This window comes from Polyodon spathula, chromosome 12 (assembly GCF_017654505.1).
Source record: "Polyodon spathula isolate WHYD16114869_AA chromosome 12, ASM1765450v1, whole genome shotgun sequence".
Taxonomy (NCBI): Eukaryota; Metazoa; Chordata; class Actinopteri; order Acipenseriformes; family Polyodontidae; genus Polyodon; species Polyodon spathula.
In genome coordinates, this window is record NC_054545.1 from 41,619,667 (window position 1) to 41,645,896 (window position 26,230).

The following is a 26,230-nucleotide window of genomic DNA, read 5'->3' on the forward strand; positions in this document are numbered from 1 at the left end:
TGGGGACGTCACCATAAAGCCGCCCTGCCACAGTTATTAATAATACTGTCCGTTTTATACACAAGTGTCAATGGGGTTTCTCATGTTAAATTTTGTTCCGATGTTCCTTGTTACGAAGGTCTGCCTGTTACTCAGAACAGGAATGGAAGAACAGAGGGAGTGATAGGAGAAGCAGTGGGCAGCCTGCAGCTTGCCTGGGCAAAGCCTGAAATAACTTACCTAAATTTTTATTTTGAGCTTTACTCAGAGTTTTTGCCCATAACATATACGTTCACATAATGGCATCTGTTTTCTATATGGAATTCAGATGATTTAAATCAAAGAGCATTGTGTTATTACTTGTTATTACAAAGAGCTCACTGCAATACCCTTCTATTTGAGAATTCCACCCAGGCTTTACTTACGACATCCTACTTCATCGGAATGATCTCTGCAGTCGAAGACGCCATCACACCTGTAATTATTTGTGATACACTGATCTCCACTAGCACAGGCAAACTGGTTTGCTGTGCAGCTGAACTCTGTTAGGGAGAAAAAAAATAATAATAATAAAAAAAAAAAAATAAATAGCTGATTTACAAAGTGATGGCAGAAAGATGTCCTCAGAAAAGGGCGATAAAACATTAACATGTTGGATTCAATTGTGTCTGGAACACAGCTCCAAAGGTATTGTAAGGGGTGTGAACTTTTGTATTTATTATTTATTATAGGTTGGATAAATGTCACTAATTTATGTATTTTGTGTGAAGATTGATTTCATATGTTTGGTTTTAGAATTGTTTTTGTCACCCGCCCCTTGAAATGCTGAGATAACATCCCCCAGTGTTGATCTGTATAGCACCCAGGTGAAGCCACTTGTATAAAAATCATTTAAATTAACTGGTAAGAGAGCAAACTATAGGGAGAGCTAACGACAGAGATACAAGCTGTGTCTGTAAGCTCAGTGCACGGGATCAAGAGAACCTCTGTCATGGCAAATTTCAACCCCCCCCCCCCATAAAACTATATTAACACTTGTTAATATGCTAATTAATCTGCATCAAAACAACAAAAAAGGGCAGCACTATTGGTGTGTCTGTATAAGATAAAATTAGTTCAAATGTATTCAAATTAGGTTCAGGTTTTTCAATGTTATATTACAAATATTACAGTTACAAATAAATCCGTAAACATACACACACACACACACACACACACACACACACACACATCTATCTTACCATGGTTGAATTATGATTTTATACATTCATAGTTGATTCCTGGTCAATGTCCTTGGAGGAATTAGAAGCTTTCATTGCACTAGTATATGCCAATGGAGCATTTGGTGCAGAAGCCTGGGTTACTGTTGATAGCTGTGCCAAATGCACAAAGACAGACTGTGAAAAGTGCACTGCATATGTTGAAAAGCGCAGGATCTACATGATTTGTGCAGCACTTAGACTTTGTAAACGATTGTAAATGAAACCCATTCTGTTCAAATGTTTATTTATTCATGTCATTTTGATTATAGTATGCCTGTGTATAAACACATAGCTTCGGTTGTATATATTATAAGTGCTTTGTTATGTAGGCAATATAAACCGATTTATTAAAAAAAAGATACTTATTTACATTGTTTCAGTTGTACAGTTTTGTATGTACATGATATACCTGTAAATACACACATTTATTTTCAAATATGTATTTCATTTGTTTTTTGAGATTGCGCTTTATGTAATATGTCTGTATATAAACACATTTCTGTTCAAATGTCCGTTTATTTACGATGTTTCAGATGTGTAGATGCTTTATATGACGTTCCTGAATAAAACTATGACATATATTCAATAGTTTGTCCGTATGCATATAAATATGGTTGTTTCAGTGTTAATTTCTGTATACTCAATAATCCATTGCTAAACCATCTCTCTGCAATACTCTGTAGTTAGTACAGAGGAGTACATTTTTACTTGTGGTTTGAAGTAAACTAACTGTATGAAGGTGTACTGCTAACTATTTATGATTTTCTATTTATGAATTTCTGTAATCTGTGTAATAGTCCAGTTTATATTGAGGATTTTAAAAGTGTGTTGAGTAATATTTTTTAAATAAAACATTTAGCTTTTATTTGGGTTTTTGACTGGTTTTCTTGCTTCCCCACATATGACTTTCTTCTTGACCTAAACAAATCTGTATTGAAGCTATTTGAAGTGTCAATACCCCGAATTAGTGTGGCCGCTCGAACTTGTATAATTGAGTGTTACCCAAATTATCACTGCCCTTATCCCCCTGGTTCGGGCGTGCTACAGTATGGTACATAATTAATTGCTTGAGCTGCTAAATACCACAACTTTAAAAGAAAAGTCTTGCTTTTCTGAAGAATTATAGAGAGATATGATTTGAGATAATGTGAAAGGTATAAATTACACTGCCTTACCACAGTCCTTTTCATCTACGCCATCCGCACAGTCCAGGTCTCCATCACAGACATAGGCATTGGAGATGCAGCGGTGATCTGGGCACAGGAACTGGTCAGGGCGGCATGTGCTGGAGGAACCTGTCAGATAAGTGTAAGAAAAACTTGCAATGTGAGACCAACCTCCAGCCCATTTATGCTTCACCGAAGGGATGTTTTCTCTCCTTAAAAAATGTCTTGTATGGCTCTGTACTATTCTATACATGAATCCAGCAGAGTTGAAAGGTCACTGAATTACATTTTGGAATGAGGAAATCGAGGACTGGGCCTTCACATAAACATCCCTTGCCTATTTTACATTTGCAATGTTTTTTGGGTTCTGTTGCTCTTATATTGATATCTCCTGATTTTTCTCAAAATTTGCCTTGACCGATCTGAGTTTGTCTGGCGAATCCTAAGCTTTCCGCATTCCACTCAAATTATATGGCAACTGTAGCAGGGAGGATCCCTGATACCTGGTTTATAGTTTAATTGGTGCCACCTGCCTGTAATAAGCAGGCGGGTATTTAAACCAGGCAAAAAGTTTGTTCTGGGCAGTCTCCAGTTTGTGTGAAGAGAGGCTGTCACTCCTGTGTGGTGTAAAAAAGGTAGAGTGTAAACCTTTTTGTTTGTGTTGTACCGTTTATGTTGATGACTGCCATACAGCTTAGCTGTCCGGTTTGTTAGTGTAGGAATTTTAGTTAGTACTCCATGTGTGTGAGTTAGATTTTTGTTTTGTTTTGTTTTCAGTTGACTTTTATTTTCTGTAAATAATAAAAACGGCACCAAAGTGCCTAAAAACTACAATGTTTGTGACTGGACCTATTTTAAACGGGGCTACGAACCTTAAAAACTAATAATGTCTCTCACACAATGTTAACTTTCATCTCTGCCAACCCCACTTAAAGAGCTGAAACTGCTGCTTCCTGGGGTGAAAATGCACAGGAAGTGATTAGGAAGCAGCAGAGTTCTAATAAAGAAAAAACAAAAACAAACAAAAACAAGCAACAAATATTTTATATAAGTGCTTCTAGTGCTAATCAGAAAAATGGATCCTTGGAAATAATTGATTCAAATAACCAGCTATTTTGAAGCTATTTACTCGTCAAGACAGCATACAGGACATTCTGACTATGTTCCTCCGAGTCTTTTACTGACATCAGCAGAAGACGCATACTTTTTTTTGTTGAATAGTAAGACTTTCGTCTTTGAATCGTATGGTTAGAAGTTTGCATTCAGCCCTTGCCTTTCCATTCAAATCACTAAGCTGAGATGCTAATTCATTACAACTTACTGCAGTTTTTTTCGTCTGAGCTGTCCTCACAGTCATTGTTGGTGTCACACAGCCAGTAGTTTGGGATGCAGTAGCCATTGTCACAGGTGAAGTAGCCATCTCTACAGTTAGCGGGCCCCTTCGTGGGGCAGTTAGCTTCATCGCTGCCATCCCCACAGTCGTCCTCTCCGTCGCAGCGCCAGTATTGAGGGAGGCATCGCCGGTTCTCACATGTGAATGCTGTTGGGGAACATGTTTCTCCTGCGGGGTAACATTGATAAACACAATGAGGATGTGCCTTAGTAAAATGACCACTTCACAACTGAGGCCACCTTTTATAGTTTACTCCTGTAGACAATATCGTAAAGTCACCTAATATGAAGTCCGACCTTGTATTCGGTATTAAGGCGACAATCTATATTTACAGCCCCAAATGTGTCAAACCTCTGTTTAATTATCTTTCTAACAACGACCAACTACCAATCATTATAAAAAAAAAATTAGAACAGTTTGAGTAAAAAGAAAATAAACTCCAAAAAACAAGAACAAATTGACAAATTGTTCACTGGTTATATATGAGTGCTGTAGTGGCACACAGGTTTCCAAGGAAGACATTAGAAAAGTGTAAACTGAAGTCTAAACTAGCAAGAACATTGGGGAGGAAACTTTTGTTCCTGAAGCAAAGACTTTTCAGCGAGGACCATTCTACTTTCTGAAAAGTGGACAAAAGACTGAACTGTAGAAGGATTTAGTAAATAGACAGCAATACAATGCAATTGTAATATACGATTGAACATGACTGTGGATCACTGGAGCTTTATGCGTTGCTAGTTTCTCTCAACTCACCATGAGAAGTGCAATTGGCCTCATCAGTGTTATCCAGGCAGTCTTTGATTCCATCGCACTTGTACCAGTTTGGGACACAGCGGCCCTCATCACAGGAGAATGCTAATGAGCCACAGCTCTGTTCCGGAGGCTCGGTGGAGTCATCAGGAACGCAGTCCCGCTGGTTTTGTCCGAGTTTCATGCCATAGGGACAGCCACACACCCGACCAAGGGGGACGGGGAAACAGAAATGACTGCACTGCCCATTGGGAGTAAAGGTACCGTTGCACTGGTTGATAATGCCTAACAGTCAAAACACAAGTAAAGTTTCCTTTAGCCTGTAGCCTACACAGACAATACCTAACTGTGAACCTATATACTGGTACTGCCTGAGTAGGATTCTGTACAGATTTAGTACTATAAAGATTTCATCAATCTGAATCCAAAATGTGTATTCACTCCCAATAGGATTTGGTATGGGAATGAAATATAAGTTATCTTAATTAATGTCTACTTTTAGATTTACAATGACTGAAACAGAAAAGGATATAAACAACTAGAAGAATACATTAGTTAAGGCAATGTAATATTTTTTTCCTACACAACCAAGTTGTCCTTTAACTTCAGTCCTAGTGAACTACACCAGTCATAGTTTATTATTTTACTCACTGCTTTGAAGGCTAGGATCATAAAGCTTCACTGTCGTGATATACATGATCCCCCTGCGAATGAGGGCAATGTCCCCGCCATCCCTCTTCCTCAGTCGGTACACAGACTCAGTTCTCCAGTCAGATACATAAAGGTGGTCTAGAGTGTAAAGCAAAGAAGAGTGACATCATTTACGAATATTTGCACTGACGGACGCTGTAGTATTGAAAAAGTTTTGTCATTGGATTTATTGCACTTGATTCATTTTGAAATGACAAAAATTAGGTTGTGCACCAATAATCGGTAGCCTATCAGCAAGGCACCGATATAAGGGAATAAAGGGTGTCCTCTTAGTTGGCACAAACTGCTGGGTCGTTATTATTATTATTATTATTATTATTATTATTATTATTATTATTATTACATAATGTACTTCAAAATGACTTTTTGTAATTTTTGCTAATCTTGCTTAATCTGCATTGGTTGTGGGTGTATTTGGTGGCATTTTGAAGCAGAAATTGATTACTGTGACATCTTTTGTTAAAATTCAAGTTTGACTGAATTTTGTAACTGGAAATTTAATATTTTTCTGACAGCTTTTTTTTTTGATTAAGTGAATAGTTTAAGTTGTGCTGCATTTTTAAGTAGTACATGCTTAAAATAAGAATTTAACAAAAGTTACATTTACTGTACAGTATAGGTAGAAATTATAATACGTAATGTTTGACAGCAAGTGGCTATAAAAGTTAATGTCACATTATAGATTTTTTTCTACAGAAGTGTTTTTACTATTACAAATGCAAAATGTTATTTTTGTGTGACTATGTTGTAAACTTAAATGTAGAAATTGCTGTCAAGCACACAATATAATACTACATTATTCTTTATACTCATTTTCTGAAGTAAATGCAACAAGTAAACAGTACCTGTTCATTATTGTCATAAATACAACAAGTAAACTGTTCATTTTTTAAGATTTACAATTATAAAACAGTTTAAATATAGGCCCTATGCCTATATTTATTAACTGCACTATCTATTATTATCGGTATCCTATTGGTATCGGACGATATGGGTAGACAACACACGGCTATCCATCTCAACAGAGAAAGAAAATTGTCTGTGGATTGTTTGCTTCCTCTCACTTCAATGGCTCATCCTGGTCAGGCCCAGATGAGTCCAGGAGGAGGCTTGTCAAGCCAGGAATGGAAATAAGACTCCTGTTACATAGCAATTTCACCAGTTCCAGGTTTTACTGCAAGCTTGAGTAGCCACAGTGTATGGGTAACAATCACAAGTGTGTCTTGTTAAACGCATAGTAAAACCAGGAATGGATCAAACTGCTATGCAGCAGGAGTTATTTCCATTCCTGCAAGCTGGGTGAATAGAGGCGATTGCTTTGACAATGGAAAATGATCGGAAAGTGGGCTGAGGCAACATTCAAATTATGCATTTTGAATTGGGCAGCAAAACTGGGGATACAAAAATTCTGAGGACACACAATTCTATCAAGTGTCTAGGTGTACCCAACTTCACCAGAGATGCAGAGAGCTTTGGTCTAAGCCACTTAAACATACCAATATGGATGAGGCAGTCTTTGCATTTAAATGAAAAACGGTACACCTCATCTCTTGCAAGATTGTGGAATATCTTCCCTGTGATAACACCATATGAAATATGTAATTTGCTTTTATCAGTCAGAAACAGCTTATTTTAAATGATATTCTAGCTTCTTCTGATAGCTTTTAAATTGACTCTGACAACCATATATTGAACCACCACATATGGGTGATCGGGTTAACCCCTCTGATCCATGATGTCAGATTGTGTTTGATTGGAGGCTTTTCCAATATCACTCACCTGTGTGGACTGTCAGGCTAAAAGGATGAGTGATCTGCCCGATATTTGAAAATTTCTTTCTGTCCAAGCCATCAGTATTACTGTGTTCAATGGTGTCAAAGAGAACATCAACCCAGTACAACCTGTGAGGATAGACCCTATTGAAGAGGATAGAGAGAAGTAGTCAAATACCTTTTTTGTGTTGATAACTAGCATTTACTTCGGTTTAGACTGCATCCACAGAGCATGAATTACATAAGCAGTGACAGGGAGCTTATCAATTTCCCTAACCATCCAATTCGATATAACTTTTTTCATGAATAGTCCAGATTGTGCTGAATATGTGGTGGTCTTGTGATATGAATAATACAGTCCACTGAATTTGATCATCAATCTAATTTCTTGGCCCTCCAGAGATAAACAACTAGTTAATTAACACACTGCACCAACTAGCCCCAGAACAAAAAATAATGTCAGTTGATAAATGACATACTTATAGTCCACAGCTAGTCCATTTGGCCAGCCCAGGGTGGTATTCACAATGGGAATTGCATGAGATCCATCACACCAGGATCTCATGATCACAGCAGGACGATACCAATCTGTCCAAAACAGGTAACTGCAGAGAGAGACGCATTAGAAAGAATAAACTTGGCATTTACTCCTGGGGAAAATAATCAGATGACAAGCAAAACCTAGGAGCAGGGTATACAAGTTGTAGGCAATTATATACACAGGAGATTAACCATGTGATGCGTCACTCACTTGGCTTGATTTGATGGTTCATGATTGTTAGGGCATAGTTAGTACTGCAGCATCTGTATCCTCAATTACACCTGCCCATGGTAATCGAGGACCACTGGAATGACTACTGATCTGATCAATCTCTGTGCATTCAGAATGGGGAATGGGGGGAGATGATAGCTGTGTCAATGAGCACAATAATAGAAACACTGAACACAGCTAGTATTTGGATCAGCCATCAGTGATTAACAGTATTCTTACCCAATTGCAGGGTGCACCACTATCCCTCTGGGGTTGTTGAGGTTTTGAATGATGTCCCGTCTCGACTTGTCCGTCACTTTGAAAGCAGTGATGGCCCTGTAAGTCTTAGATGTCCAGTACAAGATCTTGGAGATCCAATCAAAGGTCATGGCTTCGATCCCGTCAACTCTGTGACCTGACACCACCTCCATCCCTACAAGCACACACATATTTTGGGTACATCTATCACTCATCTAACATGTGTCAAGAGTATTTGAACTCTTTAATAATATAAAGACTTTATGGTAACAGGTTGTAAGAGTGATCTGGTATTGTAAAGAGGGAGGCAGGCAGATGGGCATTTGGAGTATCCAAGTACATGGAATTTACTGCCACCAAAATGCAGGAACATAGATGTATAGTATAATAAAATTGTATATAATGTATCTTGTTAGCAGGGTTCTGAAAAATATTTTATTATTATTTGTTTTCTTAGCAGACATCTTTATACAAGGCGACTTACAGAGAATACAATGTGTGAACTGAGCATCAGCTGCAGAGTCACTTACAACAACGCCTCACCCAAAAGACATATGGAGCATAAGGAGATCAAGTGACTTCCTCAGGGTCACACAGTGAGTCGGTGATTGAGCCAGGATTTGAACCGGGGACCTCCTGATAACTTATAACTTTAAAGTCTGTTTCAAAGCTCTAGTGCTGTGGGGTTTGAAATCTGTGGTCTAAATAAGAGCAGGAAGAGTGTTTAGCTAAATAAATAAATAAATAACAATTGCTTTGGCTTTTCATAGATTGTTATTGCTGGGCTACCTGTATGACTATGTGGGCAATAATCCTTGCACTGTTGGTGCACTAGAGCGGACATTTTGAAAAGATCAGGATGTCAGGATGTTAACAATGAAAAGAAAATCACAGGTACGTTATTTAAACAGTTGTAGCAACACGTGGGGACGTATAACCCTTTTTTCGGAATCCCGCTACTTACTCTTTAAAGATATGGAAGAACATTAAAATATGACAATGCCATGATTATATATGTCACTATGAGGTACAGTGTGTATGCTCATGTAGCATTTTAGCCAAACTTGGTACAACGCTGTTGAAAACACTGTGCAATGCTTCCCTGACATGGAGTTGAGTAATCTTTAAGCCAAAATCTTTTTAGACAATATATGTTGTTCTTATCTCATGCTCGTTCTTTATACCCCTTACCTGTTCCATCAACCTTGGCTTTGTAAAGCAGGGGTTTATACAAGTCATTAAAGTAGATGGTGTCCAGTGCTCCGTCATAGTCCAATCCAGTGAAGTAGGAAGGAGTGGCGCTTATCGGCAGAATGACATCCTCCTGCAGGGAGATGTTGAGAGGGATCCCTCGTACCGCTGTCCCGGAGGCCAGCAGGAGAAACTGGGCCAGTTCTACCAAAATCAATGAAATATTACATTCTCTCTATCTCTCACTATTGAGCTCTCTTATAAGCCTTCCCCAGGGGAGGAAACACATCTGTACGTATAAACCACATGTCACACTTTACATTTTTCTTAAATATGGAAATCCCTTTATTCAATTGTGATGAAACTTGGTATTAACATCTTTTAGCACACTTTATTTGAATTATCAGATGGTGGGGCTATATGGACGTCTATCTGTACATCTGTCCATCTGTATGTCATATGTACATTTTTAAATGTATCTTGAGAACACAAGAAGTTTTTCTACATACCATAAATCAGTTTTTTTTTTTTTTATTAAACTTTACCACAATACTAAAATGTTTCAATTTTTTAATACAAATTTTCCAGAATGTAAAAGAACAGATTGTAAATAATAACATAGATATAGGTATACATATACATTTTTAATACACATAAATAAATATATAATATAGAAACATGTACATATTTCACAAGAGTATACAGGAAAGCTAAATTGCTTTATTAAAATGTGGAAACCATTAATTACTTATTTAAATAAAAGATGAAATGTTGGTGCTTGTGAATTTTGGTGAGGGACAAGGAAACTGGATACAGTGTGATAGAAATTTATATAAGCTGCCATACTTTGCACCTTGTTGTTGTCAGTAGAGACCCCCCCCCTTGCATTAAGTCTTCAGTACAATATTGTGAAAAAATAACAGCTGTGTTTTTTACTTGCTGTGAATCATCACCAAAATAAGTAAAGCTCTTGAATTTTGACCCTAGAAAAGCATTGCATTACCTGAGCAACAGCAGCTCATGGGCTAAGCCTCGGGATGCTTTAGGTCATTACTTACTGAAGCAGGTCCTCCCATCTGTCTGGAGGTCATATCCCATCTTACACTTGCAGCGATAGCCCAGCCCGTCGTTGTCTGAACTGTGGCTCAGAACGCAGATCTGCTGGCAGCCCCCATTGTGTCTCCCACAAGGATTCATCACTTCATTGTATAAGAGAAGAAGAGTAGTGAAAAAACACAACCAATGTTCCGAAACTCATAGTAATTGGGCTACCTTATATTATTATAACGTCTCTTAATTTTATATTGTAATGCGTCTATTTAGAAACTAATATTTAAATATTGCTAACTGTGACCCAGTAGGAAAAAAAATGGACAGCTTTTAATTTTTAAATTGAAACAAAGTTGAACTTTTGTTTTAACATATGCCAACTTAAAGATACTTTGCTCAGTTGTTAGTTTAAGCTTAGTGATGCAGACTGCAAATGGCAGACCTTTTAAAGACAAGTGTATGCTCTCTATACTGGAATTGTACTCCCCCAACAAAAAAGCAGGTCACTACAAATGTAGTGATTAACCTTTATATATTGCTAGTTTTAATTGTAAACCGAATATTATTAACTGAAATGTGCTAATTTAACAATATTAACCATTCACATTCAAAAAGGGATGTTTTGCCCTACTATCCCCAGTACTGCAATTCTGCTATACATATGCTAATGCTACATCAATATTTTTTTATGACTGTAAATACAATTAAAACGACTACTAGTTTTGTAATTCAATACACTTCATGGTACAATATTATTATTTATAAAATGATTTATCTACTTACCCAGTGGCTGCAGGACTGCATGTTTAATGACTATATGTCCTGGGTGTTCTGCGGAGCGGTATAGCAGAGTGGGATTACTCCCATTGAAACGGTTTGCTCGGATGATGCCCATTTTTGTCCAGTCAGTGAAGTAGATGTTGTTCTCAAACACTGCCAAGCCAAAAGGGTGAGGTACATCATTCCCCCCACTGAGAACCATTTTCCTGAAATGAAGAGTTGAGCTTTTAGGCACAGTGGTGTGGTTCGGATTATCTAGGCTCTAACAACTCTGGTTTTCCCTTTTATTTTGAGACATATTTTGATGTCTCTAAACTCATCAATAATGTCAACGATTCTAATATATTCTGCAGAACATGTGTTTCAGAATTGCCAGAATTATTACATAGTTGCCTCTCTGCATGGAATGGCTTTAGACGTCCATTGTCTTTTACTGACCCAGTCCCGCTGAGCACTCTCCACATGGCTACTAAAAGCCAGTTTTTGGATGAATCTATTTGTACTTTGTCCTAAGGGAATGGCTCTGTAAATGTTGTAGTCTTACCTGTCTAATCCAGCATAGGTGACCGTTTCAATGTAGTCAAAGTGACTGTCCACCCAGTAGACTCTCTTGGTGATGAGATCTAGAGATATTCCTGAAGGGGCTCCCAGTTTAGTCTTTACCAGATCTATTCTATTACTGCCATCCATGTAGGCTCGTTCCAGTTTGGGCTCATTGTTAAAATTACTAATATCACTGAAGAACATGTACCTGCAAATAAGTTTTAAATAAATAAATAAATAAATACATACATACATACATTTTGTTTTGTAAACAAAAAGCATGTTCATTAACTGGTATTAAACACACTGTGTTGTTGTTTAACATTAGAATTGCGCTGTATGTTCAATGCATGGGATGTACACAGGAGGGATACAATGCCATCTAAATAGTTTATTTCTTATAAATAATTTGGTGGGTTTATTGTGTTTATTTGTCAGTTATGCTGCGCATGGGGATTTAACAGCTAGGCGATGTATAGGATGTATGCACTGGTTGTATTGTGGGAAAATACTTGTCCTACCAACCTACCCAACAGTAGGGTCCAAGGCCAGTCCATGAGGGTTCTTAAGGTTCTCAGCTATCACAGTTAGTCTGTTGCCTCCATCCAGATCACAGATATCAATCCTATTCACAGTGCTTTCTACAACGTACAGCTTGTAATTAATCCAGTCAACAGCAATGTTCTCAGGGCTGTCAACCGACACCGACAACACCTCTTTCACATCTGTACCATCAAACTTGACAGAGAACACCTAGGGAAGAAATAATATTGGATTCATTGTTAACCTAAGACATTACAGCAATATTGTTTTAAAAAGTCAGGGTCTATTTAACAGTCATATGAAAATGTGTCATAGGAAAGGCAGCTATTGGCAATCCAATGCGTGGAGCTTTGGGGAATTTGACTTCTTAAAAAAAAAAAAAAAACTTCAAACATTTCCAAATTTTTGTTTCTGTAGAAATATATATATTTTAAAAATATGCTCAGGAAGAGTCACTGCCTAAAAAAAAAAGTAAGTATTCTAAATCGTTTTTTTTTTGTTGTTGTTGTTTTTTTACAAGAACTCAAACTCCCAGAAGAAACATACATTTGTCCACAAAAGTACAATTTTTCTTAACAAATTCCACGAATAAATACCATTGAAATCATATATGCGTTTAACATAAACATATAGGAAAATGTGAGACCTATAAAGTAATGGTTGTATGTATTAGGTAAGATTTACTGGGATTATTTTGTACTGCCATGTACTTAAAAATATATATTTTTGTATGTTTAATTTCTTATCATTTTATATCCTATAATGTGTGTTCTGTACGATGCTGTACTGTTGTTTCTGCTTAGATAAGCATTTAACAGGCTCACAAATCAATCTTGTTTTTTAAACACTTTTACCAGCTGATTTTTTCAGTGACTTCTATTCGAAACGTTTGTCAAATAATTAAAAAGAAATTCTCTAAGTAGTTCTACATTTACCACCATTGACATTGACCACTGTTTTATAGTTATGGAAGCGGTTGGAAAAGAACATTTAGTAATCCTGGTAAATAAGAATCTGAGCAGAAACCAAAATAGAGAATGAAAGATAACAAACTTAATAGAATATGAACAGCTTTAACTATCTTGGAAATGATAAATAGGACTCAGATACACATTCAATGGGATTACTTGCCTTCCTCTGCGATGTGTCAGTCCAGAAGATGCGCTGTGCCACCCAATGGTAAGCCACCCCCATAGCCTGGCCCTTGCTTGGAGACTCTACCAGCACTCTCACATTTCTCCCGTGGATGTCACCGACCATGATGTCCCGTCCATTAGAAAAGAGAAACTCTGGAAGACCAACTAGGCAGAGAAACTGGGATGAATGTTGCATCTCAACAGAATTGATGGGTAAAAAGCACATCCTTATAGACTTTTACAGGAATAACATGAACTGTGATAAAGATAAATGGAGGAGAAACCATGAATGTTCCTGGAGTACTGTGTTTATGATGGCCATCTTCTTAGTGAACTAACCACAGCACTCCAAGTACAATGTAAAAAAGAAAGTATGTTTAACCCTAAATTAAACAGACACATTTGTATGTAAACTGTAAACTTTGGAATAAAAACAGAATGATTCCCAGTGTTGTTACAGCTCTTCTTACCAGTGATGTTGGCTTTGCAGTGCCTGCCTTGTTCCAGGAAATAGCCATTTCCACAGCTGCAGTGATGAGTGCCTATCCGATCCTCACAGAGCTGGTCACAGACTCCCCAGATGCTACAGTCATTGTAATCTACAGAGGAAAGTATGTATATCAAAGACGCACCAGATGCAAAGTCCAAAACCACAAAAAATGGATGCTATTGTTATTTGACCAAAATGTTTCCATAAGAGGATATACTCCAAGCAATGGTATTGCTTTGTAAGGTCACACTTGTGTGCTAATTAAGCTACAGGCCATAAGGCACCCAAAACCACACTGTTACTGACCCATTACAGCAAAACACAGTACAAACTAGGAGTAGAATGAGCATTCATTTTAGTTGCATAGTTGATGTAAAAATAGTTGAATCGGTTGACCATTGTAGTTGACATATTAATAAATATGGTTCTCTATTTGTACGGCTTTGCAGTTTTTGCACTACATTGTATTTTAAAACTGCTTCGAATTTTTTTTGACTATTTATTAATGTTCTAAAATGTCACTTATATTTTAATGGTTTGCAACTGCAACATAATTTATGTCCATCTGAAACAGCATGCTTCACAATTACTTTACAATCAGGTGACATGCGATTAGTTAACCACTAGTTTCTTAGGTCGACTCTCGTTTCTATTTGACTAGTTGACAGTTAGATGCTACCCCCAGAATAAACAAGTATATTAAAAAATAATCCTCAGATTTGGTGCAGTTGGCATTTATCCAAGAGGGTTTTGAAACATTTGGCATTCACACTAAGGTGGTACAATACAGTGGAACACCACACAATAGTCAGATCATGGGAGACAAAAACTAAAAAGACAAAAAAATACTTTTAAAAATGACATACAGATTTTGTAAAAAAGAAAAAAAAGCGTGGTTCTTTCCTTAAAACCTAGAATTTGAGACACAGCAATTTCAGGACTGTTTAACTCTCGCCACACCTCATGTCGTTGACCTTACCAACACAGGTGCGGCTGTCATTGCTTAGTGTGAACCCATCTGGACAATAGCAGGCTCCTCCCTGGGGAGAAGCATGGCAGCGATGCTCACAGCTCAGAATAGAACAATGCTCAAAACCTGAGAACAAAAACACAAAAGAACATAATAAACTTTACATACGAGAGGAGTCCATTTGACCCATCAGTGCTCGTCTGGACACTTAGAAGATTGTGTTCAATATCTAAGAGAATATATCTATTACAGCCCATTTTGTAATTGTTTGTGAAAATTTTCTGACTACAAAAGTCACTACCTAGCTAAAATGATGACGATTTATTCTGGATTTACATGTAAAATGTAGAATTATGCACAGCTACCTTTCACCTAAGGTAAAACTTAAAGAATTACACAAACATTTGCTTTCCAAACATTTGCCAACCCTTGGTTTCTTCTAAGCTTTACCTTTTAATTCATTTATTTATTTAAGGAATATTAAATTACATTTCAGCTAAACAGAATAGCCATTTACCTGAAATTCAGTCAAAATATTGTATTGTTTACATTGGATCAGCACATAATACAATTTAAGTAAAGGCATTTGCAGCAGCTAACTGTAATGTATTTCTAATTTCAGTCTGGACCATGCATCAACAAACCCTAGCACAAGCTTTGATGAAATGCTTACGGATCTACGTGTTTGTTATGTCACAAACCATCAATGTGATTATTTCCTTGTAATCCAGCTCATACATTATTCTACAAAACATGTACTGATGATTCCTCACCGCATGTTAATTGGGCAGCTGTGTTGGACTCGTCTGTTCCCAGTGGGCAGTCAGAATGGCCATCGCACAACTTACTGACAGGAATACATGCTGTGGAATCAGGGCAGGGCCATTCCCCAGGGTAGCAGTCACGGGATCCACTATCTGAAATAGCAAAGTCGGATAGAAGGTGAAATTCACACATTCCACTAGAAGTATCATACTAAAGAAGATAATCCAATGGCTTACATTAGCATGTTATTTTCCAAAAGGAAGTAAACACCCAATAAAGTTACCAAAAATCAGAAATAAACAAGTGAAACTTTTATTTTAGTGGCTTGGAAGTAGCATTGGTGTGTTTGTGTTTCTTTCTTTCGACGGTTTTGAATGTTGTGGCAGGGTAGATGAACTCTCTGCACTGAAAAGTTCACCTCTCCCACCAGCAGGGGGAACAGGAGGATCCAGTTTATCCAGCAGACTGGTTCCCTCCCAGATAATCAGGTAAATATTTTCATTACATTTAAAGAAACAGTACCATTTATTTTTGCAACCAGTTTTGTTGGATGTTTTATAAATAAATTGTGTTTAATTATTATTTGAATCACCTAACTCTCCTTGGTTCATTCTGAGGCCTTACACAAATGTCTTAAAAATTGTTTTTAAGAAGACTTCTAGTCAAAATGTTTGTGGATTAATTTATTTATCACTGAAGTTTCATTTAGTATTCTTTTACTATTGAGTGTTTAATAGGCATGAAGAAAGTAGTGCTTGAAAGATTTGAAGACTTGAAACTGAATATCAGAGAGTGTAAACTTTCTCCAAACATAAAGAATGAGCTACTCCTAGATGTCTTTAAAAATGGTTAATGAATCTAGACTGTATTTAATTTGTCTTTAAATAACGTAACAAAGCAACAATCATTTATCTGAGATCACATTAGCAAAGTGTTATTGTTAAGCTGATATATCTTACCGCATCCTCTTTCATCGCTGTAATCTCCACAGTCGTTGAAGTCATCACACACCCAGGTCTGAGTAATGCATCGCCCACTGGAGCATGTGAACTGGTTCCCAGCACAGCTCTGGTACACTGGACATAACAACAAGAAAGCACTTTTTCAAAGGAGGATACTATTAAGAGCATACATAATAACATGATTCCAAGAACTCAAGGAGCTCTGCAGAATTACCAAGGGAGAGCAGGACAACCTCTCAGAGTCCACGCTACACACAGACTCTGCATCATCCTCCTTCTCCCCAAGGTATCCTTTGACACTCCCCCCCCACGTTATTGGGTGAGTGAGTTGTGCTTGATTTTTTTTATTTTACCGACCCCTCCCCCATCCCACCCCCAGGGGACGGGCATGGGTTCGGCAATTACTGCTGAACCAGATGGTTCCGTCCCCTCTGAGGGCCCCCCTTTAACAGACTGAGGCACAGGCCCGTCCTGAGTTTTCATGGGGAGGGTATCTACCTGCAGGGCACCACCTCCTTCTGCCCATTCAGGTTCTTCCCCTCCCTCTTTCTCAAGAGTGGCGGTCAGTGGCACGGATTCCGCTCCCTACATAGTGAGACAGGGTTCAGGACTCTTATCAGTGGGGGGGTTGGGGTGGGGGGGAGCAGCTTCGGGGGCCCTCCTTTGCCCCCTTGGTGACCGCCACCAAAACCAGACCCTCAGGAGGCTGATCTCCACGTGAACACAAAGTTCGATCCGTCCTGTGTGACCACAGAACCTGGTGCGTAGACACAAATGGGGGGGGGGTGGGGGGGGGGGGGGATGGGCAGCAGCGCGGTTCAAGCCTGGGCAGGACACACTGCCCCGGAATAAAAAAAAAAATAAAAATCCGGCTCGGGGAGGGGGTAGGGTGGGGCCTGGGGGATCCACTACCCCTGTTGCCGGTCACCCAAAAAAAAAATTGGGGCATTTTTTTTGAGCTGCCCCTACTCACACGGCGCTCCAGCAAGGGCGTCTCCTTCTCAGGGACACCCTCTAACCCACCACTAGATGGTGTGGTGGTGAGCTTTGTTGCCCCCTGCAAAACTCTCCCAGAGCACTTGGCCGTCTTCTTTTCCTTGAGGGGAGGCTTTACCCCTCTGCAGCAGGAGTCCGAGGGGCACTCCAAAAAAAAGTACTCCTCCTGGTGATCGGAGGCTCCAGGCTCGGGGGAGGGAAAGGTGTTCGGGGGTTCTGGGGCCAAGCGCGAAAGGCCCCTAGCACGAGGCGGCTAACCCCGGCCACAGGAGTTTCCCTTCCCCCGCGGGGGCGGGTGCCCGGCCACCCCCCCAGTCCTCCTCCGGGGGGGGGGGGGGGCCAGCACAGAAGCTCGGGGATTTGTAACCCACTGAGGAAAGCACCCCCCCCAAAAAAAAAAAACGTGGCCCTGGACGGGGTGAGGCCCGGGGGGAGGCCCCTGCCTGGTGGGTCCCGAGCACTGGCCGTTTTCTCACGGTTGAGGTCACCGGCTTAAACCACTCCGGGCTAGCAAACTACCGTGACCAGCACCAAAGGTCGAAACCGTCTTTGTGACCGGGGGTCGGTATGGACGGGATACATTGGCGAAAGTCCCTTTGAGGGGGTTGTTTGTTTTTTGGGCACCGGAGCAGAAGACTCCTTACGGAACGGCCGGAAGCAAGGGCGTCTTCCTTCTCAGGGAACCCTATGGGGGACACTAGACTGGTGTGGGAATGTGGAGGTTGTGTTGCCCCGTGCCGGCAGGGACACCCAGAGCAATTTTCAGTCGAGAGGGTTACCTGTTTTTGGCGCTAATGGGTGGCACAGAAGGTTCAGCCTCTTCAGGCGCCCATTTCCCCTTTGGTTGTTTTGGGGAGAGGAGCAGATGTTGCTTTAGCCCCGTCAGCAGCTTTCTTCTTCTGCGCACTCCCGGGTGGTGGTGGTGGTGGGGGGGGGTACTTTTTTACCCCGCCTGCAGGCCCCTTAGAGGGTCCCGAGGGGAGGTGGACTTGGAGGGGTACGGTGCTGGAGCTGATGTTTTGACACCCTTCTTGAGTTTGGGGCACCTCTTTTCTGGTGCCCAGCTCCTTGAGGCACCTCCAGGCTCCAAACTACTCTCAACCACGTCTTGCCCTGCCAGGTGGATTGTGATCTGGCGTCAGAAGAACAGGAAGTGACAGAGGGGCTGCTCCTTGCAGCCCAGGGGGATGGGGTGGATGGCTGTGGGGTCTATACAGGTCGTCCTTCAGAAAAGGTGGCACGTTTGAAAGAACAACCTTTGTGCCTAGACCCGCAAGCGGTTCGACAGGGGCAAACATCCCCGCCACCATGAGACCCCTCTCGATCGCGGTGTTCATTTTGGAGGCCACCATGATGGACGATGATCCGACCACCTTTGCCATGGCCTTGACAGAGCCCTCGACCGAGAGGGTATCTCTGAGGAGGCACCTGACCACTTGCCTCCTTATAATGTTCCTCAAGGGGGCTGAGGTATCTGGAGCCACCTGAGCCCGCCTCCTTAGGGCCTGTGGAACTTGCATCTGCATTGATTTTTATTTATTTGAAACAAAAAAACAAAACAAGACAGACAAACCACCTACACTGCAAAAATCACCCAAACACAAACACAAACACGAGACACAAACCAAAAACAAAGATTTTTATTTTTGGTTTATTTTATAAATAAACAGAGACAGACACTACCCTTGCACTGCAAAAATCACCAGTCCAGGGGAACACACAACACAAGTCAAAAAAACACTTACCAGTACATTGCAATCAATGTAGAGGTACACACAAACACAAGACAAACATAAATATTTTTTTTTTTCTTCCTTAAAGGAAAAAACAAATAAATCAATGTCTAAAAGAAAAATAGTTTTAAACAAAAAAAACACTAAAAAATAATAAAAGGGCAGGAGCCAAACAAAGGAGCACACAGCCTGTGCTACCTATGTTATCTGCTGTATAGAGAAAAAAGGTTTGGCAACGAGACAAAGGTATGGCTACTTTTTTCTGCTGTAAAAGCAGCCATTAGCTAAACTATACAAGCACAAGCTTGGTCTCTTGCCTATTACATTTTACGATGATATATTAACCCAAATGTCTTGTTGTACTTTTTGTTTATAAATGGTTTTCTGTCTTAAACCAGCAGTTTATCTGTTTTCACAAACTGTTGTTTATATATTAAATAAACAGAACCATTTTTGTTTTATTTTGTTGCAACTGTGGTACCATTCGGTTGAGCAGCAATTGTAAAGGGTTACTTGAGCTGAAACCTTCATACAGAAAAGGTCGTTTTTTTTTAAAAAAAAAGGTTGAAAAACACTGGTGTAGCTGATTACCTGTTTGATATTTGAAATGAGTTTCTGAATGCACCTCTAGTATGTGTTGTATGGCAGAGCATTATAATTCATAACTCCTGCTTGCATGCCAAGTCATTATCTAAGATACATTGTTTCTTCAACTCACGACATCCTTGCTCATCACTGTTGTCCCCACAGTCATCCCAGTGGTCACACACAAAGGACAATGGGATACAGAACCCATTCTTACACTCGTACTGGTGCATCTCGCAGTGGCGGATTGCTGCAGAGGTAACCAAACAGAACAATTGCAAACATCATAAAAAGGGAAGGGAAACAACTAAGAAGATGTAATCTGAATCTAGTTAGTCTTTAATGATTTTTTTAGCCTCATTGTAATGGCAAAGTACTGGACTGTGCTTACTGCAGTTGGATTCATCAGAACCGTCCCTGCAGTTCAGGATTCCATTGCAGAGCTGAGAGTGGTTGAAACACGCTCCATTGGCACAAGTTTCTTGGGGACAGGAGGGGTAGTCTTGCAACAAAAAAATGCCATTAGAAAATCCTTTATGTGTTGTAAAATTATATTTCATATTCGCTACAAGTAAGCATGTAGCTGTTACTACAGTAGGAAACAAACTGGTGTGAATCAAAAACACACACAAAGCTCAAAACAAGTTTAATACTGATAAGCAAGCTGTATCTGATTGCATACAGGTAGTCACACAGATTTGGAGATAAATGTATTTGCAAAATTTATAAAGCAACCCCTTTGAACTCATTATAGTTTATGCATTTACTATAGCTCAGAATAGTTAATACATACCATAAAAAGCATGTAACTTTTAAAATAGTAGCAATACAGTAGAAAAAGACAACTATTTACAACAAAACAGCCACAATGAAGCTGCAGCCTGACTTTTACAGCAGTAATTTGATAAGCATCTGTGGACTTGGCTGTGTTCTAAGATTACTAACACCACTAAAATGAAAGAATTGACATCATAAACTTTACTAACCCATTACAATTGCACAATCACACCTTACAGTGTAATGTATTGAAAACTCCAGGTCTTTCAACTGAGTTTAATTGTTTATTCTTGCTTTCCTTCATTGCTGAATTTGCAGTACAAAGGAGAAAACATTCCCCGCATAGCTATCTACACTATAGGTTAATACATTGTGTGTTGGGTGTCACTTATTGTTTAAAGATGCATCTTCTTTTGCAATTTGGGCAAATGGGTAGCAAAGCTGAAAATGATAATATAATAAGACACACCTTACTATAAATCACAAAAATGAATCTATACATATGAACTACTGTTAAATATAACAGTAGTTATGTTTTTAATTTAGAACTGTTTTGTGTGCTCTGTGCATGGGATGACATCTGTACACAGGATAAGCAATTTTGTTTGGTTGATTTCTCCATCTGTGATATATAATTATACACTAAGAATACTACAATACAACACAATGCAAAGATATTGGTAGTAGTAAGACTAAAAGCAACTTAGTAAAATACTTGAAATGTATTGTCAAGAGGTCAAGTGTCCTGTACTTACTGCAGTTTCTCTCATCAGAGCTATCCACACAGTCCTGGACTCTGTCACAGCGGTAGCTGCCCGGGATGCACTGACCCTCAGAGCAGGTGAACTGATTGCTGGCACATGTCTGGCCGTCTATAAGAGAAAAAATAATACTGTATATAATACCATAGCTGCGATGAACTTGGGGGCACAGCGACAAAATTTACTACAGACCTTCATGCCTTTTTTCCTTGCAGGTAGTAGCTTTGTGGTCGTAACTTAGTTCACAATGGACATTAGACACTCGTAAACATCACAGATCCAACACAAAATGTAGCACATCTTTGTGAATTATGAATTGGCACAGAGTGTTAAGGTTAGCTGTGAGATAAAGAAGGGTTTGTCAGTGATAAGAATTTTTTGAGGTTTTTTTTTTACGCGGGTAATGCTATCACTGTAACAGTGGGCTACTTTTAGGATTTACAGCTAGGAAAGCAAACCAAGTACTTGTTTAAACCTTATGTAGCACCAAATTTTAAAATGAAAACATGTTTTCTCCGACATCTGTTTCTTTCAAAAGGTGCACAGCAGGTTTTTGGCATTATTTTGTTAGCTGCAACTTGTTATACCCTTACCATTATTGTTGGGTTTATACAAATCAAGTTCCTTCTTATACTCTAGAAGTTCAATTGTAGGATAACTTATACCCTAATTAGCTACTTTTAATACCATTTGCTTCACTCTTTTTTGTATCACTGAGCAATGTATTTTCAAAATCGAACAGCAAATTGTACTTGTATATCAATAGAATGTCATGTAGCATGCTATCACAGTCCTGATTGAAACCTTACCATTATCTCTAAGTCTCTCTTATCACATATTATGATAGCCAAGCACTGTGCCTTACAGATAAAGCTGATTTTAATAAGCACTTATATGAGACTGCAGTTTCAGAGATCAGGCCAATTTAGAGTTTTCCATATATATATATATATATATATATATATATATATAATATATATATATATATATATATATATATATATATATGTAGCGCGATCTTGGTTAACGCAGGCAGGTGCATCACACAGAGCAAGGCAATCCACACACAAGCGGAGGGCGGGCATGAACCTGAGAGTAATTTCGTGTCGCACCTATAGAGATATCTTTTCTCAAAAGAGGGAACGTTCCTTGCATATAGCCGAATACAGAAAACGTACACTAATGTAGTGGATGGTAGACAAGACAGACGGCTCACGTGCCGATGTGATAGTATATATATATATATACTCATATAATATTATATATATATTATTTATATAATATATCATATATAATATCATATATATATATACCTACTATATAATATATATATTAATGAATCTAATATATCTATGTAATTAGAAATATGTAACCTGTGGGTGTTGTCGAGTGATTGAAAACAAGACATTTTATGTTTGAATTGAAAGTGATGGTCTCAAGGAGTTGAATGGGTCAAAGTTCAAGTATATTTTCCTCTAGAGGAATTATCACTTCTTGATGTCACTACTGTGGTATTATACCTTTTTTTCAAATGGCTCAGGATGCAAATATAGCCACCAATCTAGTTTACCGAACCACCTACGTTTATATATATCTATATATATATCTTTATATAATATATATATATATATATATATATATATATATATATATATATAATAGCTAATATAATAATTTAGATATTTCCACGTCTGAGTGTTTTGGACTGAGTAAAAATAGACTACCCTTCCTGAGGACTCTTCAGGATTTATGCAAACAATGAATACAAACGTTATTTTGCTGAACCTTCAAAGCAACAAGATAGTTCATATTCAGCACTCGATACCATACAGTGTGCATGCATCGCGTACTCCTATTTGTTTATTTATATGCTAGCACCCCCAAAGTCATGCTAGCCCCCCAAAGCTGAGCACTAGTTTCCCGTTTGGTCTGTGGAGGAATCCCAAGCCCGATGGAGCCGTTCGTTGGCCTTGCTAAATTAAAAGTTTTGTTTTATTGGGTTGTTTTGGGTTTCATTCTCACTCAAGTACACTTGAGGGGGCTCTATAAGGAGGTGAATATATGAAAGGGTGATAGAATATCTTTGGATAAATAACAGAGCTAAGCAGGACTGACGTAGAGGGTCTCTGCCGGTGTGACACAAAGGATTACTTCACTATGATTGCTAACTTGTTAACAGCTTAGGGTTGATACATACTGCATGTCCTTTCTTCATCAGAACTGTCCGCGCAGTCCGCTTCTCCGTCACACACAAACTGGATCTCGATGCATTCTTTGCTGCTAATGCACTGGAACTGGCCTGCTGTGCATGTAGGCGGAGCTGAAAATGGAATCTGGATCAATATTCAGCAGGGTAGGTCCAAGTTCACTGATTACAAAATGATATCCATTGAAGGTGAATACAACACAATTTAAAGCTTCATCAACACTGTGGCATCATCCCTTAAAGAAACTAAATATATTGAAAAATATACTGAACTATATATCTGAACTATATATCTACACATAAAATAATATATTGTGAGTTATCCAATATATAAATGTAAAATAGTTGATAAAAATTGACAACTGGAATACATTAGGGGTAGAACAACAGCTAGCTTGACAGAGTCGAATAGTTGAGCTGCAGATAAAACAAAACATGTATTTGATAATGTCTGGTGCTGTTTGTGAACACGCAGTTTCATAACACTTTGATCTTTGTGCATTTTAATTGTAAAAATCTTCTAAAATGTCATATATGTATATACATATATGTATGTTAATGCATTTCAACCACTACTGCACTTCCACCCATTTCAAACTGGACACTTCACGGTTACTTCATGTGATGTGAAAGCAGTCGACTATCCTTTCTGAGGTTAACTGTCATGACTTTATTTGACTGGTCGACTAATCTGACCTACCCCAAGAATAAATAGATGAGGGGTTTAAGCATCTAAATTACATGTGTGTCTAGATGACCAAATTCTCTCCTAAAGTCAACATTAGATTTAGACATGTCAATGTAGGCATGTTTTTCGAAACCTGTAGTCACTGTAGTAAGAGTCTACCACCAATCTAATCTGTTGACAAGAGTCTGTAAATATTTAGGGAAATCTATGCTTACGACAATTTAATTCATCTGAATCATCTGTGCAGTCATTGGTTCCATCACATCTCCAGTCTTGTGAAATGCAAGGCCCGTTCGAGCACTGAAACTCTCCACTGTCACAGACACCTAGAAAAGACCATACAAGCATTCACTATGGAAGGGGATTAGAAGAATGGGTGCCAGCAAAATGTGGATTCTGAAAACTGTCACATAGGTAAATATTGTATAATACTGAATTAAGCACTGCATTATTTACAAACAACAATCACATAGGACATTATCTAGCAAATATAGTTGCCACAACAACATATTTAGTGTTTTGGTACAACACTTATGCAAAAAAGAAAAGTATATTGAAGTCAAACAAATAGGCACTTTGACTGATGAATGTGATGAACTTGTGAATGATGGAAAATGGAAGTGCTCAGTTTCAAAGAGAACAACGTGGAGTCCATTAATCCCTAAATCTAGCCACCAACCCCCTTAAAAAAGATGACTTACCTTCTGCAAGTCTGAGGTGTTGACAGGACAATATAATAGTGAAAATCATAAGAAATCTTCTGGCCATTTTTGCTGTAAAATATTTTTTTAGGTTGAAAACAATGAAAAATGGTAAGATTGGGTTAATAGGTCATTACAAAGAGCAATGTCTGTGGACATCAGTGAGAGAAGAGCACATCATTTCAAGTGCTCCCTCCTTTAATGAAGTTTGTTGAGAATGTGCAGGAGCATTTATGACTTTCTCTTTATATCCCTATAAGATTAACTTTCTCAGGTTAAAGTATTGCTAAGATGAAGTAGTTTGGTTGAACCCTCGTGTATAATAAAAAAAATGCATTGTATTCCAAATGGGGGCAATCTATTTTTATAATGGTGCATGGTCAGCATTTCACTAAATTTCAGTTATTACAAACACTGTATTTCCATTTAACGAGAAGAAAAACATTACAATTCTCACACTCAGCTTCTTTCTTGTTTATAACCAAGTGAGTGTAATTGTATTTTTTTTCTGATAAACAATTAGTAAATTTAAAAATATATGTGATTCTGAAAGGCATTGTCACAGACCATGCTGCCAAAATTACCATGAAAGACAAAAACTCAAATGGAAAGTTCAAATTTGTACTCTTAGCCCTCTTTATTTATCCTTAGGCCTCTGCACAGGGCAAAGAAAAACACACATTGTTTAACAAATTCCAAAACAAAATTCACCTATTTCCGGGCTTTAAAATGAAAAGTTCTCTTTAGCAAGAGTTTTATACATTTTCAGGCCATCTCTTTGTCTCATATGAACCCCCCTAACAAACCTTCTCAGGTGCTTTTAACAACCAATGATTTCCAAAGAGGCTTCCCAGTTGTTTTAAACATTTTGGTTTGACAGTCATTCTGTGGTTGGATTTGACTGAACGCAAGATTCCAAATGAAAAAAATTAATACAAATATTCACTCAGGAGCACTGAATATGAACAAGTGGTTTTTTTTTGTTTTGTTTTTTTTTGCTTCTTGGTCTAATGTAACCACATACATCTGCTAGTAGTTGACTGCGCTTTCCAATTTAATCCACAGAATGAATTATGGCACAGCTATCCTTATGGCAGCTTTGAAAAATATCAAATTGCATAACATTCACTGCCTGGCCACTTTATACCTCTCTATGCGATCGAATTTGGCATCGACTTGGTGTGGAGTCTGTTCTCCTGGTATGCCCTGGCTCTTCCCATACGGAAACATATATATTCAATATATTATAAAAATAAGCAATTTAACAACTTTATATGTTACCTATATGCATCACATATCCATATATACATA

The 26,230-nt window shown here is 38.5% G+C and overlaps 1 protein-coding gene across 1 annotated transcript in view; it reads right to left on the reverse strand.

The window, feature by feature from the left end:
* Positions 1-24,986, reverse strand: part of lrp2b (low density lipoprotein receptor-related protein 2b) — an 88,001-nt gene extending 63,015 nt beyond the window's left edge. The window contains exons 1-24 of the mRNA XM_041267097.1: positions 24,920-24,986; positions 24,434-24,544; positions 23,522-23,644; positions 21,319-21,435; positions 20,178-20,288; positions 19,920-20,036; positions 16,470-16,586; positions 15,519-15,662; positions 14,755-14,871; positions 13,756-13,884; positions 13,281-13,450; positions 12,136-12,359; positions 11,608-11,814; positions 11,067-11,269; positions 10,292-10,432; positions 9,234-9,437; positions 8,025-8,217; positions 7,513-7,638; positions 7,041-7,177; positions 5,202-5,339; positions 4,554-4,835; positions 3,729-3,968; positions 2,417-2,536; positions 405-521 (exon numbers count right to left, since the gene is read on the reverse strand). Coding sequence (XP_041123031.1) covers positions 405-521; positions 2,417-2,536; positions 3,729-3,968; positions 4,554-4,835; positions 5,202-5,339; positions 7,041-7,177; positions 7,513-7,638; positions 8,025-8,217; positions 9,234-9,437; positions 10,292-10,432; positions 11,067-11,269; positions 11,608-11,814; positions 12,136-12,359; positions 13,281-13,450; positions 13,756-13,884; positions 14,755-14,871; positions 15,519-15,662; positions 16,470-16,586; positions 19,920-20,036; positions 20,178-20,288; positions 21,319-21,435; positions 23,522-23,644; positions 24,434-24,544; positions 24,920-24,986 — 3,655 coding nt within the window. The remainder of the gene's footprint in view (positions 1-404; positions 522-2,416; positions 2,537-3,728; positions 3,969-4,553; positions 4,836-5,201; positions 5,340-7,040; positions 7,178-7,512; positions 7,639-8,024; positions 8,218-9,233; positions 9,438-10,291; positions 10,433-11,066; positions 11,270-11,607; positions 11,815-12,135; positions 12,360-13,280; positions 13,451-13,755; positions 13,885-14,754; positions 14,872-15,518; positions 15,663-16,469; positions 16,587-19,919; positions 20,037-20,177; positions 20,289-21,318; positions 21,436-23,521; positions 23,645-24,433; positions 24,545-24,919) is intronic.
* Positions 24,987-26,230: the final 1,244 nt, after the last annotated feature.